The sequence below is a fragment of the Castor canadensis genome, chromosome 14 (genome assembly GCF_047511655.1).
Source record: "Castor canadensis chromosome 14, mCasCan1.hap1v2, whole genome shotgun sequence".
Taxonomy (NCBI): Eukaryota; Metazoa; Chordata; class Mammalia; order Rodentia; family Castoridae; genus Castor; species Castor canadensis.
Genome location: NC_133399.1, coordinates 3,068,514 through 3,089,256, shown reverse-complemented (window position 1 = coordinate 3,089,256; position 20,743 = coordinate 3,068,514). Strand labels below are relative to the sequence as shown.

The 20,743-nt window shown below is 36.5% G+C and overlaps 1 protein-coding gene across 2 annotated transcripts in view; it reads right to left on the bottom strand.

Moving 5' to 3' along the window:
• The window catches only part of LOC109680905 (vomeronasal type-2 receptor 116-like), a 31,294-nt gene extending 13,952 nt beyond the window's left edge, over positions 1-17,342 (bottom strand). For both annotated transcript variants that reach the window (XM_074053681.1, XM_074053682.1), the window contains exon 1: positions 17,163-17,342. In XM_074053681.1, the coding sequence (XP_073909782.1) occupies positions 17,163-17,233 (71 nt within the window). In that variant the 5' untranslated portion in view covers positions 17,234-17,342. The remainder of the gene's footprint in view (positions 1-17,162) is intronic.
• Positions 17,343-20,743: the final 3,401 nt, after the last annotated feature.

Sequence of the window (20,743 nt, the reverse complement as noted above, 5' to 3'; positions counted from 1 at the left end):
TACTGAAGACGGGAGAAGGGGAACCCTCCCAGAACTGTAAATAAACATGCCAGGCTGGAGAAGGCAGGAGTGCGGCACATGCCCAGCAACCAGGAGCAGGAAAGCTTGTAAAAGTGGCGGTGGGAGGAAAACTCCACAGAAGAGGGGAGAAGACCCACCTCCCACGTGAACTGTAAATAACCATGCTGGCCTGAGAAAGCTGGTGCAGTGTCACCTCCCCTAGTGCGCTTGGAAAGGGGAAAGCTTGTAGCAGTGGCAGTCACACACAGGAGAACTCTGAGTAAACAAAGCCTGTGGGGCCAGGTGAGTGCTAAGCTCACCCCTGAGATCTGCATAAATAAAGCCTCCAGCAACAGCAGACTGACAGCAGCAGGCAGGCAAGCCACAGCCGCAGATAGCCATTCACAGACCTGTCTCCAGACTCTTTTTTTTTTCTTTTCGCTCTCCCTACCTTTGATGAGACAACAACTAAACTACACCTGCATGCTGAAAAACTTCCTGAAACTGTATTACATTTGAACTTGGGACACTGTGAGGTTTTTTTTGTTTGTTTGTCTGTTTTGTGTGATTTTGGTTTATTTTATTTTTCCCCTTTGATGAGACAACTACAGAACAACATCTGAGGCACCATCTCCAGGATTGGAGGCTGAGGGATGAACATCAAAATTGCATTTGAACTTGGAGATTTTTTTTTTTTTACTTTTTTTTTATATATATATTTTTTCATTTCTTTTTTTATTTTTTATTTTCAGTCCTCTCTCTGTCTCTCTAATGCTTTTTCAGCTTATGGTTGAATAGTACAATGTCTCTCCCTGTTTATATGTTTGAAACGTTTTTGTTTTTCTCTTTGTTTTTTTTCTTCTTCTTTATTTGTTTTTCCCTTTTCCTTTAACTTCTTTGATTTCCATCTACTCTCACCCTTCCATTCTAAATATCACTAGTGCTATTACTACAAGCCAGAAAATACTTAATTACACACAGTACAGGGACAATAACAACACCAAGGGCAATGACAGGAAGGCAGAAAAAACAGGGAAACCAGCTTCCCAGCAGCAAAAAATTAGTACAGGAATCAGAGGGAAATGAAGAAAATAGATACTCAGATCCAGACTCCAACAAAATGAAGATAAACTATGCCAAAGAACCCAATGAAGCCCACAAGAACAATCTAAAAGAAGAAATACTACAGGTACTCAATGAGAATTTTATAGAGATGATCCTGGATATGGTTAACCAAAATGTACAGGGGACACTCAAGAAATTCCAAGACAACAAAAATAGAGAATTAGAAAAAGCAAAAGAAGAAAAAAAGGAAACCACAGAAGCATTGTATAAACAACAAAGTGAAACAGAAAACATGATTAATAAAGACATAAATGAACTCAGGACGAAAATAGACAACATTAAAGAGGAAACGACCCAGGATATAGAAAACCTCAGAAAAAAGAATGAAACAGAATTGTAAAACAAAATGGAAGGCCAATCCAGCAGAATAGAACAAACAGAAGATAGAATCTCAGAACTCGAAGATGAAATGGTAATTAAAAGAAAAAAACTGAAGAACTATTAGTTAAACAACTCAAGACCTGTGAAAAGAAAATGCAAGAACTCACTGACTTCATCAAAAGACCAAACTTGAGAATCATGGGCATTGAAGAAGGAGAAGAGGTGCAAGTAAAGGGAATGCATAATATATTCAACAAAATAATAACAGAAAATTTCTCAAATCTAGGGAAAGATATTCCCATACAGATGCAAGAAGCCTCTAGCACGCCAAACAGACCAGATCAAAATAGGACTACCACACGACATATCATCATTAAAAGAACAAGTTCAGAAAGTAGGGAAAGAATATTGAAGGCTGTAAGAGAGAAAAAACAAATAACATACAAAGGTAAACCCATCAAAATCACAGCAGACTTCTCAACAGAAACATTAAAAGTAAGAAGAGCTTGGGGAGAGATCTTCCAGGCACTAAATGAAAATAACTTCAACCCCAGGATACTCTACCCAGCAAAACTATCATTCAAAATAGATGGAGCAATGAAAGTCTTCCATGATAAGCAGAAACTAAAACAATATGTGACCACAAAGCCACCATTACAAAAGATTCTTCAAGGGATTCTGCACACAGAAAGAGAAACCCAACTTAACCATGAAAAGACAGGCAGCACCAAACCACAGGAAAAGAAAAAGCAAGACAGTAGAGAGTAACATCAAGTTAGGTACACACAATCAAACCTTCAAACAACTAAGACAACTAAATGACAGGAATCACCACATACTTATCAGACTAACGCTTAATGTTAACGGACTTAATTCACCCATCAAAAAGCACCACTTGACAAAATGGATTAAAAAGGAAAATTCAACAATTTGTTGCTAACAGGAGACCCATCTCGAGACAGAAATAAGCATAGGCTTAGGATTAAAGGCTAGAAGAAGATTTACCAAGCCATTGGCCCCCCAAAACAGGCAGGAGTAGCAATACTTATGTCTGACAAAATAGACTTCAAACCTACATTGATCAAACGAGATAAAGAAGGACATTCCATACTAATAAAAGGGGAAATAGACCAAAAGGAAATAACAGTTATCAACCTATATGCACCCAAAGTCAATGCACCCAATTTCATCAAACATACCCTGAAAGACCTAAAAGCATATACTAATTCCAACAGAGTGGTTGTGTGAGACTTTAACACCCCATTATCATCAACAGATAGGTCATGGAAATAAAACATTAATGGAGAAATCCAAGATCTAAAATATACCATAAATCAAATGGGCGTACTTGATGTCTACAGAACATTTCATCCAATCTCTACACAATATGCATTCTTCTCAGCAGCCCATGGAACCTTCTCCAAAATAGATCATATCCTAGGGCACAAAGAAAGCCTCAGCAAATATAAGAAAATAGAAATTATACCACACATACTATCTGATCACAATGCAGTAAAAGTACAACTCAACAACAAAAGTAAAGACAAAAAACATGCAAACAGCTGGAAACTAAATAACTCATTACTTAATGAAAAATGGGTCATTGATGAAATAAAACAGGAAATTAAAAAGTTCCTGGAAGTCAATGAAAATGAAAACACAACCTACTGGAACCTATGGGACAGAGCAAAGGCTGTCCTGAGAGGAACGTTTATAGTCATGAGTGCATATATTAAAAAGACTGAAAGATCCCAAATCAATGACCTAATGATACATCTCAAACTCCTAGAAAAGCAAGAACAAATAAATCCCAAATAGAAACAAAAAAAACCATGCAAAGAATTAATGAAACAAAAAGTTAGTTCTTTGAAAAAATAAACAAGTTCGACAGACACCTGGCAAACATGACTAAAATGAGGAGAGAAAAAACCAAAATTAGTAGAATCAGGAATGCAAAAGGGGTGATAACAACAAACACCATAGAAGTCCAGGAATTCATCAGTGACTACCTCGAGAACCTATATTCAAAAAAAATTGAAAATCTTAAAGAAATAGACAGATTTCTAGATACATATGATCATCCAAAACTGAACCAAGAGGATATTAATCACCTGAATAGATCTATAACACAAAATGAAATTGAAGCAGCAATCAAGAGTCTCCCCAAAAAGAAAAGTCCAGGACCTGATGGATTCTCTGCTGAATTCTATCAGACCTTTAAAGAAGAACTGATACCAACCCTCCTTAAACTGTTCCATGAAATAGAAAGGGAAGGAAAACTGCCTAACACATTTTATGAACCCAGTATCACACTTATCCCAAAACCAGGCAAAGACACCTCCAAAAAGGAGAACTATAGGCCAATCTCCTTAATGAACATTGATGCAAAAATCCTCAACAAAATAATGGCAAACCGAATTCAACCACACATCAAAAAGATTATTCACCATGACCAAGTAGGCTTCATCCCAGGGATGCAGGGGTGGTTCAACATAAGAAAATTAATAAACGTAATAAACCACATTAACAGAAGCAAAGACAAAAACCACTTGATCATCTCAATAGATGCAGAAAAAGCCTTTGATAAGATTCAACACCATTTCATGATAAAAGCTCTAAGAAAACTAGGATTAGAAGGAAAGTAACTCAACATTATAAAAGCTATATATGACAAACTCACAGCCAGCATTATACTTAATGGAGAAAAACTGAAACCATTCCCTCCAAAATCAGGAGCTAGGCAAGGATGCCCACTATCTCCACTCCTATTCAACATAGTACCGGAATTCCTAGCCAGAGCAATTAGGCAAGAAGAAGGAATAAAAAGAATACAAATAGGTAAAGAAACAGTCAAAATATCCCTATTTGCAGACGACATGATCCTATACCTTAAAGACCCAAAAAACTCTACTCAAAAGCTGCTAGAGGAGTATTCCAAGATGGCAGATAGAGGTAGGAAGCAGAAAGCGAGCCTCCTATAGTGAAATCTTGGAGAGATGCTGGAGACACACTTTGCAGGCATAATCACTAAGAAAAGGCATAACTTTGACCCCTCCACACCTCCACCCGGTGCAGAGAATCTCCACTTCACGTTAAACAGAGAAAGAAGGAGGGCCCCCAGGGCTGCCAGTGGCCGGCACCCACTGGGAAGACGTGGACCAGGTGAGCTTCACGGTACCGTGGTACCCCCACAGACAAGCCTGGGCCAGAGCAGTATAGCCCCCTGGACAGACTGACCTCCACCTGGGGAAAAAAAGAGAAACTGAGTAATAAGCAATAAGAACAATTAAAACATGCTGGAAAGAGGGTGGGGCGCCCTGAGCACTGAAGATTGGGGGAAGGGAATCCTTCCTGGGACTGTAAATAAACAAGCCGGGCAGGCCAGACAGCCTCTGGCGGGAGCAGGGCTCGCACCCAGCAACCAAGAGTGGGGAAGCTTGTGAGAGTAGCGGAGGGAGAAAAACTCCACAGGAGAGGAGGGAAGACCCACTTCCCACGTGAACTGTAAATAAACACGGTGGCCAGCAGGAGCAGCAGCACTGCCCACTAAGCAGGAGCAGGAAAGCTTGTGAAAGTGGCAGTGGGAGGAAAACTGCACAGGAGAGGGGGAAAGACTCACCTCTCACATGAACTGTAAATAAACACACAGGCCTGACAATGCAGGGGCACTGTCACCTTTCCCAGTGCTTGGAAAGGGGAAAGCCTGTAGCAGAGGCTCCTGCACAGAACTCTGAGCAAAGAAAGCCTGTGGGACCAGGTGAGTGCTAAGTTCACCCCAGAGATCTGCATAAATAATGCCGCCAGCTACAGCAGGCTGAGAGCAGCAGGCAGGCAAGCCACAGTTGCAGATACCACTCTCAGAACTGTCTCCAGACTCTTTTTTTTTTCTCCCTACCTTTGATGAGAGAACAACCGAATTACACCTGCAAGCTGAAAAACTTACTGAAACTGTATTGCATTTGACTTGGGACACTTGGTGGGGCTTTGTGTGTGTGTGTGTGTGTGTGTGTGTGTGTGTGTGTGTGTGTGTGTGTATGTAGTTTTGTTCTACTTTATGCATCCCCTTTGATGAGACAACTACAGAACAACATCTGAGGCACCAACTCCAGGACTGGAGATTGAGACAGACACCCAAATTATTAAGACTGAAACTGCATTGCATATAAACTTGGAAGCTTTTTGGGTTTTTTTTTTTAATTTTCTATTTTCCATTTTATTTTAATTCATTTTTATATATAGATATTTCTTTCATTTACTTATTTTTTATTTTTATTCTTATCTTTTTTTTTATTTTTGATTTTCAATCCTCTCTCTGTCTCTCTAATGTCTGTTCAGCTTACTGTCAATTAGTACACTAATGCTCCCTGTTTATACCTTTGAAACTTTCTTGTCTGATACCTTGTTCTGTTTTCTTCTTGTTGTCTGTGTATTTGTTTTCCCCTTTTCTTTAACTTCTAGCTTTCCATCTCCTCTCACCCTTCCATTCTAAATATTACCATTGTTATTATTACAAGCTAGAAAATACTTAATTGCACACAGTACAGGGACAGTAACAACACCAAAGACAATGATGGGAAGACAGAAAAAACAGGGAAACCAGTTTCCCCACAGCAAAAAATTAGTACAGGAACCAGAGGGCAATGAAGAAAACAGATACTCAGATCCAAACTCCAACAAAATGAAGACAAACTATGCCAAAGGACCCAAAGAAGCCCACAAGAATAATTTAAAAGAAGACATACTACAGGTACTTAATGAGAATTTTATAGAGATGATACTGGATAGGGTCAAGCAAAATGCACAGGAGACACTCAAGAAATTCCAAGACAACAAAAATAGAGAATTTGAAAAAGCAAAAGAAGAAATAAAGGAAACCATTGTAGCACTGTATAAACACCAAAGTGAAACAGAGAACACGATGAATAAATGGAAAAATGAACTCAGGACAAAAATAGACAACATTAAAGAGGAAACCAAACAGGAGATGGAAAACCTCAGAAAAAAGAACAAAACAGAACTGCAAAACAAAACGGAAGGCCAATCCAGCAGAATAGAACAAACAGAAGACAGAATCTCAGAACTTGAAGATGAAATGGTAATTAAAGGAAAAACCAAAGAACTATTAATTAAACAACTCAAGACCTGTGAAAAGAAAATGCAAGAGCTCACTGACTCCATCAAAAGACCAAACTTGAGAATCATGGGCATCGGAGAAGGAGAAGAGGTGCAAGCGAAGGGAATGCGTAATATATTCAACAAAATAATAACAGAAAATTTCCCAAATCTAGAGAAAGATATTCCCATACAGATGCAAGAAGCCTCTAGCACACCAAACAGATGAGATCAAAATAGGACTACCGCACGACATATCATCATTAAAACAACAAGTTCAAAAACTAAGGAAAGAATATTGAAGGATGTAAGAGAGAAAAAACAAGTAATATGCAAAGGTAAACCCATTAAAATCACAGCAGACTTCTCAACAGAAACATTAAAAGCAAGAAGAGTGTGGGGTTAGATCTTCCAGGCACTGAATGAAAATAACTTCAACCCCAGGATCCTCTACCCAGCAAAGCTATCATTTAAAATAGATGCAGCAATAAAAGTCTTCCATGATAAGCAGAAACTAAAACAATATGTGAACACAAAGCCACCATTACAAAAGATTCTGCAAGAGATTCTGCACACAGAAAGTGACACCCAACTGAACCATTAAAAGGCAGGCAGAACCAAACCACAGGAAAAGAAAAAGCAAGACAGTAGAGAGTAACATCAAGTTAGGTACACACAATCAAACCTTCAAACAACTAAGACAACTAAATGGCAGGAATCACCACATACCTATCAGTACTAACACTTAATGTTAACGGACTTAATTCACCCATCAAAAAGCACCGCTTGACGAAATGGATTAAAAAAGAAGATCCAACAATTTGTTGCTTACAGGAGACTCATCTCACCGACAGAAATAAGCATACGCTTAGGATGAAAGGCTGGAAGAAGATTTACCAAGCTTATGGCCTGTGAAAACAGGCAGAAGTAGCAATACTTATCTCTGACAAAGTAGACTTCAAACCTACATTGATCAAACAAGATAAAGAAGGACATTCCATACTAATAAAAGGGGAAATAGACCAAAAGGAAATAATAATCATCAATCTGTATGAACCCAATGTCAACGCAACCAATTTCATCAAACATACCCTGAAAGACCTAAAAGCATATATAAACACCAACACAGTGATTGTGTGAGACTTTAACACCCCATTATCATCAATAGATAGGTCATCCAAACAAAAAATCAATAAAGAAATCCAAGATCTAAAATATGCAATAGATCAAATGGACCTAGCTGATGTCTACAGAACATTTCATCCAATGTCTACACAATATATATTCTTCTCAGCAGCTCATGGAACCTTCTCCAAAATAGATCATATCCTAGGGCACAAAGAAAGCCTCAGCAAATATAAGAAAGTAGAAATTATACCACACATACTATCTGATCACAATGCAGTAAAAGTACAACTCAACAACAAAAGTAAAGACAAAAAACATGCAAACAGCTGGAAACTAAATAACTCATTACTTAATGAAGAATGGATTATTGATGAAATAAAAGAGGAAATTAAAAAGTCCTAGAAGTCAATGAAAATGAAAACACAACCTACCGGAACCCATAGGACACAGCTAAGGCAGTCTTGAGAGGAAAGTTTATAGCCATGAGTGCATATATTAAAAAGATTGAAAGATCCCAAATCAATGACCTAATGATACATCTCAAACTCCTAGAAAAACATGAACAAGCGAATCCCAAAACAAATAGAAGGAGAGAAATAATAAAAATAAGAGCTGAAATCAATGAAATAGAAACCAAAAAAAAACCATACAAAGAATCAATGAAACAAAAAGTTGGTTCTTTGAAAAAATAAACAAGATCGATAGACCCCTGGCAAACCTGACTAAAATGAGGAGAGAAAAAACCCAAATGAGTAAAATCAATAATGCAAAAGGGGAGATAACAACAAACACCATGGAAGTCCAGGAAATTATCAGAGACTACGTTGAGAACCTATATTCAAATAAATTTGAAAATCTAAAAGAAATGGACAGATTTCTAGATACATATGATCATCCAAAACTGAACCAAGAGGAAATTAATCACCTGAATAGACCTATAACACAAAATGAAATTGAAGCAGCAATCAAGAGTCTCCCCAAAAAGAAAAGTCCAGGACCTGATGGATTCTCTGCTGAATTCTATCAGACCTTTAAAGAAGAACTGATACCAACCCTCCTTAAACTGTTCCATGAAATAGAAAGGGAAGGAAAACTGCCTAACACATTTTATGAAGCCAGTATTACACTTATCCCAAAACCAGGCAAAGACACCTCCAAAAAGGAGAACTACAGGCCAATCTCCTTAATGAACATTGATGCAAAAATCCTCAACAAAATAATGGCAAACCGAATTCAGCAACACATCAAAAAGATTATTCACCACGACCAGGTAGGCTTCATCCCAGGGATGCAGGGGTGGTTCAACATACAAAAATCAATAAACATAATAAACCACATTAACAGAAGCAAAGACAAAAACCACTTGATCATCTCAATAGATGCAGATAAAGCCTTTGATAAGATCCAACACCATTTCATGATAAAAGCTCTAAGAAAACTAGGAATAGAAGGAAAGTTCCTCAACATTATAAAAGCTATATATGACAAACCTACAGCCAGCATTATACTTAACAGAGAAAAATTAAAACCATTCCCTCTAAAATCAGGAACCAGACAAGATGCCCACTATCTCCACTCCTATTCAACATAGTACTGGAATTCCTAGCCAGAGCAATTAGGCAAGAAGAAGGAATAAAAGGAATACAAATAGGTAAAGAAACTGTCAAAATATCCCTATTTGCAGACGACATGATCCTATACCTTAAAGACCCAAAAAACTCTACTCAAAAGCTCCGAGACACCATCAATAGCTATAGCAAGGTAGCAGGATATAAAATCAACATAGAAAAATCATTAGCATTTCTATACACTAATAATGAACAAACTGAAAAAGAATATATGAAAACAATTCCATTTACAATAGCCTCAAAAAAAATGAAATACCTAGGTGTAAACCTAACAAAAGATGTGAAAGACCTCTACAAGGCAAACTACACACTTCTGAAGAAAGAGATTGAGGAAGACTATAGAAAGTGGAGAGATCTCCCATGCTCATGGATTGGTAGAATCAGCATAGTAAAAATGTCTATACTCCCAAAAGTAATCTACATGTTTAATGCAATTTCCAGCAAAATTCCAATGATATTCATTAAAGAGATTGAAAAATCTACTGTTACATTTATATGGAAACACAAGAGGCCACGAATAGCCAAGGCAATACTCAGTCAAAAGAACAATGCTGGAGGTATCACGAGATACATGACTTCAAACTATATTACAAAGCAATAACAATAAAAACAGCATGGTACTGGCACAAAAACAGACATGAAGACCCGTGGAACAGAATATAAGACCCAGATATGAAGCCACACAACTATAACCAACTTGTCTTTGACAAAGATGCTAAAAAAATACAATGGAGAAAAAGCAGCCTCTTCAACAAAAACTGTTGGGAGAACTGGTTAGCATTCTGCAAAAAACTGAAACTAGATCCATGTATATCACCCTATACCAATATTAACTTAAAATGGATAAAGGATCTTAATATCAGACCCCAAACTCTAAAGTTGATACAGGAAAGAGTAGGAAATACTCTGGAATTAGTAGGTATAGGCAAGAACTTTCTCAACGGAACCCCAGCAGCACAACATTAAGAGATAGCATAGATAAGTGGGACCTCATAAAACTAGAAAGCTTCTGTTTAACAAAAGAAATGGTCTCTAAACTGAAGAGAACACCCACAGAGTTGGAGAAAATATTTGCCAGCTACACATGAGACAAAGGACTTATAACCAGAATATATAGGGAACTTAAAAAACTAAATTCTCCCAAAACTAATGAACCAATAAAGAAATGGGCAAGTGATCTAAACAGAACTTTCTCAAAAGAAGAAATTCAAATGGCCAAAAAACACATAAAAAAATGCTCACCATCTCTAGCAATAAAGGAAATGCAAATTAAAACCACACTAAGATTCCACCTCACCCCTGTTAGAATAGCCATCATTATCAACGCCACCAACAACAGGTGTTGGCGAGGATGCAGGGAAAAAGGAACCCTCTTACACTGTTGGTGGGAATGTAAACTAGTACAACCACTCTGGAAAAAAATTTGGAGGCTACTTAAAAATCTAAACATTGATCTCCCATTTGATCCAGCAATACCACTCTTAGGGATACACACAAAAGACTGTGACACAGGTTATTCCAGAGGCACCTGCACGCCCATGTTTATTGCGCCACTATTCACAATATCCAAGATATGGAAACAGCCAAGATGCCCCACCACTGACGAATGGATCACGAAAATGTGGTATCTATACACAATGGAATTTTATGCAGCCATGAAGAAGAACGAAATATTATCATTCGCTGGTAAATGGATGGAATTGGAGAACATCATTCTGAGTGAGGTTAGCCTGGCCCAAAAGACCAAAAAGTGTATGTTCTCCTCATATGCGGACGTTGGATCAAGGGCAAACACAACAAGGGGATTGGACTTTGATCACATGATAAAAGCGAGAGCACACCAGGGAGATATAAGGATAGGTAAGACACTTAAATAATTAGTTTGCATTTGTTGCCCTCAAAGCAGAGAAACTAAAGCATATACCTTAAAAGCAACTGAGGCCAATAGGAGAAGGGGACCAGGAACTAGAGAAAAGGTTAGTTCAAGAAGAATTAACTTATAAGGTAACACACATGCACAGGAAATCAATGTGAATCAACTCCATGTATAGCTATCCTTATCTCCACTAGCAAAAACCCTTGTTCTTTCCTATTATTGCTTATACTCTGTCTTCAACAAAATTAGAGATAAGGGCAAAATAGTTTCCACCGGGTATTGAGGGAGTAGGGGGGATAGGGAGGGGGCCGACTAGGTGGTAAAGGAAGGGGTAGGGGCAGGGGGGAGAAATGACCCAAGCATTTTATTCACATATGAATAATAAAAAAATAAGTAAAAAAATAGGGGAAATGGGAAAAAAGTTAGCATTGTGTCATACCAAAAAAAAAAAAAAATAAGAGACTTGCCATATGATCCTGCTGTTCAATTCTTGGGCTTATATCTGATGGAACTGAAGTCATCAGACAATACAGACACTTACACACCCATGTTTATGGTAGCACTACTCACAATAGCCAAACTACAGAATCAGATGAGTTATACATAAAACAAAGAAAGAGTAAAGAAAATTTCTTGTCTATATACAATATGTTAATATTCAGCCATAGCAAAGAATGAAATTGTGTCACTTTTAGGAATAGCTGGAATTGGATATCATCGTGTTAAGCAAAATCAGCCATGGACAGAAAGATAAATATCATATGTTTTCTGTCATATGCAGACTCTACACATAAAAAATGACATGGGAGAGTCCTGGTTGCTTATTCCTGTAATCCCAGCTACTCAACTGTCAGTAATTGAGGAGATTTTAGTTCAAAGCCTAGTCAAGTGTCAGAGATTGGGAGGATCACAGATTGAGGGCAGCCTAGGCAAAATATTATTAAGATCCCATATGAACAAATAATCTGGCATGGTGGTTCAGCTACACAGAAGGTGACAGATAGGAGGATTATAGTCTAAGGCTGACTCCAAACAAAAATGCAAGACCATTTCTGAAAAACAACTAATGCACAAAAAGACTAGGGGCATGGCTTAAGTGACAGAGCAGCTGTCAGCAAGGTCAAGACCTTGATTTCAAACCCTAAAACCACTTAAAAATGACCTGCAGATGGATAGAAGGGGAAAGTAGAGTGTAATGAGAGGTGAATATGACTGAAGCACATATGTAAGGATGAAAATAGGATAACAAAATCATTTAAAAAGGGTTAAATGTAAGTGAGGAGGCAGGACATGAATAAGATAGAGTATTAACAAGAAAATAAAGCAAGCACTAAAAACTCCATAACAAAGTTTGAGAAACTAATAAACAATTCAGAAAAATTGCAAAATACAAAATTGACAGGCAAAAAAGTATACCATTGTTACATAGCAATAGCAAACTGTCTGAAATGGATATCAAAAAAGTAATCTGATTTTCAATAGCTACAAAATACACAGGGATCACTAATCAAATGATTAAATCAAGAGGTTCACAATTAGAATTATGACATTGATGAAAGAAAATGAAGAGGGCACAAAAATACGGAATGGCACTCCATGTTTATTCATTGGAAGAAACAGTATTACTAAACTATCCACATGATACAACGCCATCTGTAGATTTGTGGCAATCTCAGTCATGATGCCAATGGCACTCTTCATAAAATAAGAAGAAAACCCCGAATTTTTATGAAATAACAGATGATTCCAAATAGCCAAAGAAATTCTGAGGGATGGGGGAAAAAAGCTGAAGGCATTACAGTACTGCACTTCAAAACGTCCTATGAAGCTGTAGTAACCAAAATAGCATACAAAGGTTAAAGTGTGGCTCAAAGATAGATCACTTCCTGGCAGAAAGTAAGGCTCAGATTCAATTCCCAGCACTTTGCTGAACAGAATGACACAAAACAACAAAGCAAAAACTCAGCATCTTTTTGGCTTAAAAGCAGATAAATGAGCCAATGCAAGAAAATAGAGAGCTAAGAAGTAAACACACACATTCATGGCTAATTGACGTCTTGGCAAAGGCGATAAGGGCAGCTATTGGAAAAAGAAATCTTTCCAATGGTGCTAGAACAATTTGGTATGTGTAAGCAGCAGAAGAGAACTAGACTTCTGTCTCCCACAAGATAAAAATCAACCCAAAATAGATTAAATACTCAAACATAAAACCCTTAAACAATAAATCTACTAGTGAAAAATAGGGGAATGTTTCAGTACATGGGATTGGATAAGGACGTTTTGGACAACAATCCAAAAGCTTAAGACACAAGAAAAAATGGACAAACAGATTACATTAAGCTAAAAAGATTGCTTTGCAAAAATAATTGTAGAGAAAATTCCCAGAATTGGAAAAAATATTTGTGAAGCATACATCTGACAAGGAGTTGATTTTTAAAATATTTAAAGAATACAAATACAATATCATGAAAACAAAATAAATGACTTGATTCTTTAAAAATGGGCAAAATGCCTAAATAAACAATTCTCTAAAGAAGACACACAAATAACTAATAGGCATATGGACAAAATCTCAACATCATTTTTCATCAAGAAAATGCAAATAGAAACCTGTTTCAGTGTCTATTATTGAAAAGGGATTAGAGTCAAGGGGCAGAGCACTTGCACAGCAAGCATGAGGTCTTGTGTTTAATCCCCAGTAGGACATAAGAAAGACTAAAGTGCTAGAGAGGATGTGTGGAAAAGCACACCCTTACCTAGAATTGATGGGAATGTAAATTTGTGCAGTCATTATTGAAAACAGTATGAAGGGTCATCAGGAAATTAAAAATAAGACTACCACATGATCCAGTTATTGTATTACTGTGTATATATCCAAAGGAAATGAAATAAATATGTCAAAGTCTCAGCTTCACTCTTGTGTTTAGTGCTGAAGTCATCACAATAGCCCTAAAAGAAATAAGCTAAGTGGGCATCAAATGATGAATGGAATATATACCAGGGAATACTGTTCAACCATAAGAAGATCAAAATCCTATCATATGTTATAACACAGATCAAATAGAAATATGTTGTGTAAAGTGAAATAAGTCCAGAATGAGAAGTACCTCATGATGTCACTCACATATGAAATCTGTCTAAGCTTATCTCCAGGAAGTTGAGAGTACAATGGTCATTACAAGATGCTGGCAATAGTAAGAAGGAGAGGAATGTGTAAAGTTTGATCAATGGATACTAAGTTACATTTAGATAGAAGTAAGAACTTATGATGTGTGATTGCACAGTAGGGTGATTATAGACAACAAAGATATAGTGTATATTTCAAAAAGCCAGATAAAAAAATCTTGAAAACATGATAAATATTTGTGAAGCCTGACATACTTGGCCTGATTTAAACATTGCACAATATTTATAATATTACATATTATATATTTTATGTGCATGTAAAGATATATAAATATAGATATAAAAATATGCATATACATAAATATATTTTTATGTGTGAGTTCAATAATTAAACTTGAACAAAAAAAGTTATTTTAAGATTTTGAGGGAAGTATTATTTTAAAATTTAGGATATATTAATAGTGCAAAGAGTTTTATGTGAAATTGCATATATGGTATATTTTTAGAAAGTTCACCCCTTCTGTTATATTACCTTAATCTCCCTTCCTCCCTCCTCTCTTTTTCAAAACCACATTTGGTGGGTTTCTTTATGCTACATCCATACGTATGTGACATATCCAAAACAAGTTTCAAAATGGCTTTGGTCTCATAGAACATAGAACCAGTCATTCTACATAACATATTAGCTATGTTTTGACACAGAGTCAAAATTATAATAACATAAGATTTTTTACAGAATTCCAAGCCTGCAAAAGAAGAAAATCAATGATTTTTAACCAAATACTACAGGTAAAAGTAGTATGAATCCTAGAAATGGTGTCCAGAAAATTAGAAATCAAAGAATACTTCCTATCTTATTCTATGCAACCAGAAGTAAATTAGTATCAAAACACACAGACATATTAGGATTTTATAAGAAAAATACACTAAACACATGTGTTTCACCTTGGATAAAACTTGAGAATATGGAAAAACCTAAAGAAAGCAGTCATAAAAGATCACAAATGACATGAATATATTTGTAGGAAATGTCCAGATCTCAGAGATCCAAAGTAAATCAGTGATTGCTGAGGCTGGGCAGATGAAAAAATAAGTGTTTAGAGCATGCAAATGGTGTACTAAAAACAAGTTGGTTGTCTAGCAAGTATTTAGAAAGAAGAAGAAACAGCTTTATGAATGAGCATATATAATTTTCAATAATTGTATTTCAATTATCTTATTCACAGAAAAATGAATATACTTATCATCTTATAGTTCTACAAAATTAGTAACATCCCAAATAGCCAATATCAGATAAAGAAGTGTTGCCATGTCGGTACAAAATGACACTTGTAAGGGATAAAAACACCACCAACAATGACCACTAATTATAGGAATAACATTCATGATACACTGTTAGATATTATGAGCACAATTTACTTAGTGAAGTTCACATTGTATTCCCATTTTGAGACTTACAAAAGTTTAGGAATAATTATTGTAGGACTTGATATTCTGGGTGATACCTAGACATATTAAATGAAGAATATGAGTGGGCAGAAATTTCTCTAACTGTAGTACACAAGGCAGACTGCAAAATCTGGTTTCTAGCTTTGTGACATGGGGGGAAGGCTCACACACTTCTCTTTATACTGGTCTCATGGAAAATTCCATGCTTTAATAATTTCTGCCTGCCACTCTAACACTAACAGAATGAACACAAGCAGTAGCTATAAGTTACAGAGAAATTCATAGGCATGAAATAATATCCGTGAAAAATCCCATTTCAGACTTTGGCTAATGATAGTCTAAGTTACAAAGAAGGAAGAAGACTTAAAATGAAACAATTTGAAGGAATAGATAATGGGCCGGAAGAAGAACTCACATGGGTGAGAGGTGACCAGGCTGAAGTCTAAAGCAAGGGTCAGCAGCCCCACTAATAACTTCCTACAGGGGTAGACAAACTGGTGAAGTGACAAGTGCCAAATAATGCCAAAATGAACCCTAAGGATGGAGACACTCCATGGAAACAAACTGCATATTACTTAAACATTTTCTGAGGACATAAGGATGTTCATTTGCTGAATGTTTTAGAAGCATACTTGGCTATGACAACCAATGGGGCCTGTGGGAAGTACAGGCTGTCTGCATGTAAACCATCATGGAGCATCAACATGATGACTCAGGTATTAGAGACACATGCTACACAGTTTCATAAAGCTCAGATTAATGCAGTTCCTGTGCTTTTTTTGTTGTTGGTTTTAGAAAAGTTAATAATCACGATCTAAGAGAAGAACATGTACACCTTCTGAAAGATGTTTTCCTTTTCTTCTTTTGACTTTCAGGACCAGGGTTCAAATGCCTCAGGTCTGATAGGATTCAATTGTTGATCTTTGGGAAGACACCATATGGTAAGGGTTTCAGATACCCATGGCTTCTCTTTGAGGCACACTTCAACAATGTGCAGTAGGAACCTGGAGTGAGTTCCTAATCTTGATACTGACCTTGAGCTATGGCTAGTGTCTAGAACTCCCATGTGTCCCACTCCATGATCTTGTTCGAGGATAGACTGAAGTCCCATCACTCTCATTTGTTCTAATTTCCCCAGTGACTGATCATGATTATCAGGTTGATGGAGAGGACACAAAAGATTTTGAGTTTTATCCTGTGTCTTTAATGGAGTGAAGAGCAGAAGAAAAGGTAATGAAAGATTGTGGAATCATAAAGGAGAGAACGTCAGAATTCATTGGTGTGTATTTCTCTGCAGTTTTCATAATTCTCAAGAGGTATTAACCCTTCCACCCATAGATTATTTAATTACATGAATCTTAACCACACTTAATACATGCACACAATCTAGACCTTACCTTGTAACTTGCACATCAGTTTTTGGTTGGAGTAGAAAAGAGAGCCGGGATATTTCTGCGTCCTGTTTCATGTAGTAAAGGGGGAAGAATCCACCAAGCACGAGATCTCCATCTCTGTAGAGGGTTGGACTCAAGTACTGCAAACACCTCTGACTTTCCAACAGTGATGTGTGTAAAGGCTTCAGGAGTAGGAAGACAAAAATCAGAAAGAGCAACATGCTAAGCTTTGTTCAACACAGAAACAAAGCCTGTGTGTAATCTACATGAAAAGACAGATCTGGATCATGTCCACAGGCTCAATTTCATGCAGTAAAAATCAATCTCTTTGTCCTTCACAATTCCCACTGTCACTACATGTCCTCAAGCTGTGGAAACCATGTGAAAGACTGGCTTGCTATGCAAAGGCACAGCCAGAAGCAAAATAGATGAATTAACAATGCAGTCACAGTGCAGAGATGCCACTCACCCTTACTTCATTGTGATCAGAGCAGCTCTGCCTCTCTGTCTTTTCACTAATTCACTTCAGTCCTAACCAAGAACTCTGGGGATCTGAGGGCCTGAGGCTTTGCACCTGTCACCCTACCATTTGGTGAAGAAATACTTTTGAAAAACATGTTTGGGACTACTTCTTCTATAGGATCTATGACTTCATTATGTTTCAACAAGGCTTTTGGGACCACCATGTTCTGACGCATGGGACTGCATAATCCTGCACCCTCAAAGGTACATGGGTTGTTGTGTTAGAAGTCTGATTTTTGAATGAGCAAGTGTTGGAATCAACAAAACTCCTGGTAACATAATTCCACACAGTGCTTTAGAGAGCATGGGAAGGGCTGAGTTCAGTTACAGAGGACAACTGTTGCAACTCACAGAAAGTACTTTATTTGGTGTCCAATGTCACTCATATAATAGTGACCCCTGCTGAAATAAATGAGCATCATGTTTTACAAATCATGGAGTGGGATGCAATGCAGCAATGACTAGAAGTTCATCTGCAATTTCTAGCACTTGATGAATTCAGACTATTTTACCCTCAACCTGGTATTCTGAGTTTGTCCACTGCATTCTGTTTCAAATCCTCATCATTATATAGTTTCACACATCATACCTAAAAATAACTGTGTTCTTGAGCCAAGCCTTACATGCTCTTGTCGTATCCTTTGTTCTTCCACTCGTCATAGAAAAGGTTTGTGATAGAATTTTCATTGCTTTTAGTTTTGGGCAATACTGGGATTTGAATACAGGTCTGCTCCCAGCCCTCTAATCTCTTATTTATTTTTTATCACAAGGGTTTTTTTATTGACAAACATAAATTGTATGCTTCACAGCAAGATGCTTTGAGTATATATGTATTTTTGATGGCTCTCTCAGCCTATTTGACTTACACATTGCCTCATGTACTTCATATTTTTAGTGCTGCAGAAGCATAAAATGTACTCTCAGCACATTTCAGGTGTACAATCTATGTATTAGTACATTGAATAGGATGACTGATCTCTTGAAATTATTTCTGTCTAACTGAAAGTTTGTTTCTTTTGAAAAGCATCTCCCATTCCACCTCCTTCTCAGCCTTATGATAACCACAATTTCATCCTCTGTCTGTATTGGTTTAACATTTAAGCACTCTGCATCTGTCTGAGAACAGTAACTATTTGTCTTTTTCTTTTACTTTTTGTATTCTTTCACTGAACATAATATTTTCTTGGTTAATGTATGTTGACAAAAGTGACAGGGTTTCCTTCTTCTTTAGAGGCTTAGCAGTATCCCATGTATATAGGATATTCTAGTGATATAGATATAGATATATATAGATATATAGACAGAGCTAGAGATATAAAATGCACTCTCCCTTTGATGAAAACTTAGCTTGATCCCGAACCTTGAATATTTTGAATTAACACGGGTCTGTAGATGATACTTAGGCATACTCTTTTAATATTATTTGGAAATGTGCCCAATAATTGGGATGCTGGATGATGTTTTTCAGAATGAATACACTAACTTACATTCCCTCATTTCTGCATCTAAATGGACACATATTATCTTTCATGTTTTGGATAATAACTAGCCCAAAAGGCATGTGATAACATCTTAAACTGTAGCTTGAAGATACATTTCTTTGATAATTATTAGTGATTATTTTACAGTTACAACTATTCAATCATATTAATTGTACAAATGAAGAGATTTTACTCTGATATTTACATGCAAAATATATTTTGCTGATACTCTTTTGCCTTCTTTTTTCTTACTCTTCCCAAGTATCTTTCCTCTTTCCTAATCATACCTCTTCTTCTTTAAGGTGACATTTTTTGGTTTTCAACTATAGTAGAAATTGTGTGATGCTTACCAGTCTCTGCTTGACTAACTGTGCATGAAAGGTCACTTCCAGGACCATCAAATTTCTTACAAAGGACATAATTTCATTCTTTTCTTATGACTGGATGATACTCTAATATATATATATATATATATACACACATACATATACACACAAATATCATAATTTGTATCCATTCATCTGACAATGATCATCTAGGCTGATTCCTTATCTTGTTTATTGTGAATAGTGCCACAATAATTATAGGTATGTAGCTATCTCTTTTATATGTTGGCTTGTTTTCTGTCTCGCATATATCCAGTCATAAGATAGCTGAATTGTATAGTAGATATATTTTTAGGTTTTTTTTTAGGAAATTTCAGTTTTTCATAATGTCTGTACTAAGTTAAAGTCCCAATTACAGTGTATAAGGCTTAATTTTTCTTTACATCCTGACAAGCAATGGTTATTGTTTAAAATAATGGTCATTCTGATTGGAGTGAAATGTAATCTCAATGAATTTTACCAGCATATATTAATAATAGAATATGGTTTCATCATGACATTTTCATACATGTATATTTCATATTTTGATCACATTCACCCAACACATTACCCTTATTTATCTGATTTGTCACTTTTCCTGATCCTTTTCCCTAATAGTCCCTCTTCTAGTTTTCTACTTTTATGTTTTTTTTATTTTGTAGATTTCACATGTGAGAGAAAACATGGTATTAGGTTTTGTGTGCAGTTTCTCACAAGTAGACTAGTGTGTATCTCAATACCTGAAAATTCATGCAACATGCTTTACACACCATGTCTATGTCAAACATCACTAAGAGAGAACAAAATTAACTGTGGTAACAACCACAATGTATAGCCAAACGCACCATGAAATACTGTAATAACTAATTAAAGGGACAGCTACCACCACAACACCAGTAACAGTAAGAAAAAAGGGAAGATAAGCCTGTATGAACTAAGAAGATATAAGTTAATTAGGATAGGTGTGGAAGAAAGATAATAAAAATAAATGCTAGAGAATAATACTAGAAAAAGTAGGAAATAGCAAAGAAGAGAAGAGATAGTAAAGATCTAACTAAAGGCAAAATAAGAATGGAAAACCCACAGCAAGCTCATAACCAAACAGAAAAGAATGATAGTGAAAGAAATATTTTTAAAGGGGGACAATAGAAAGAAGAAGAAAGAAGAAACAGTGAAAACTGATCAAATTTAAGAAAGAAGATAAAAGGGGAGAGAA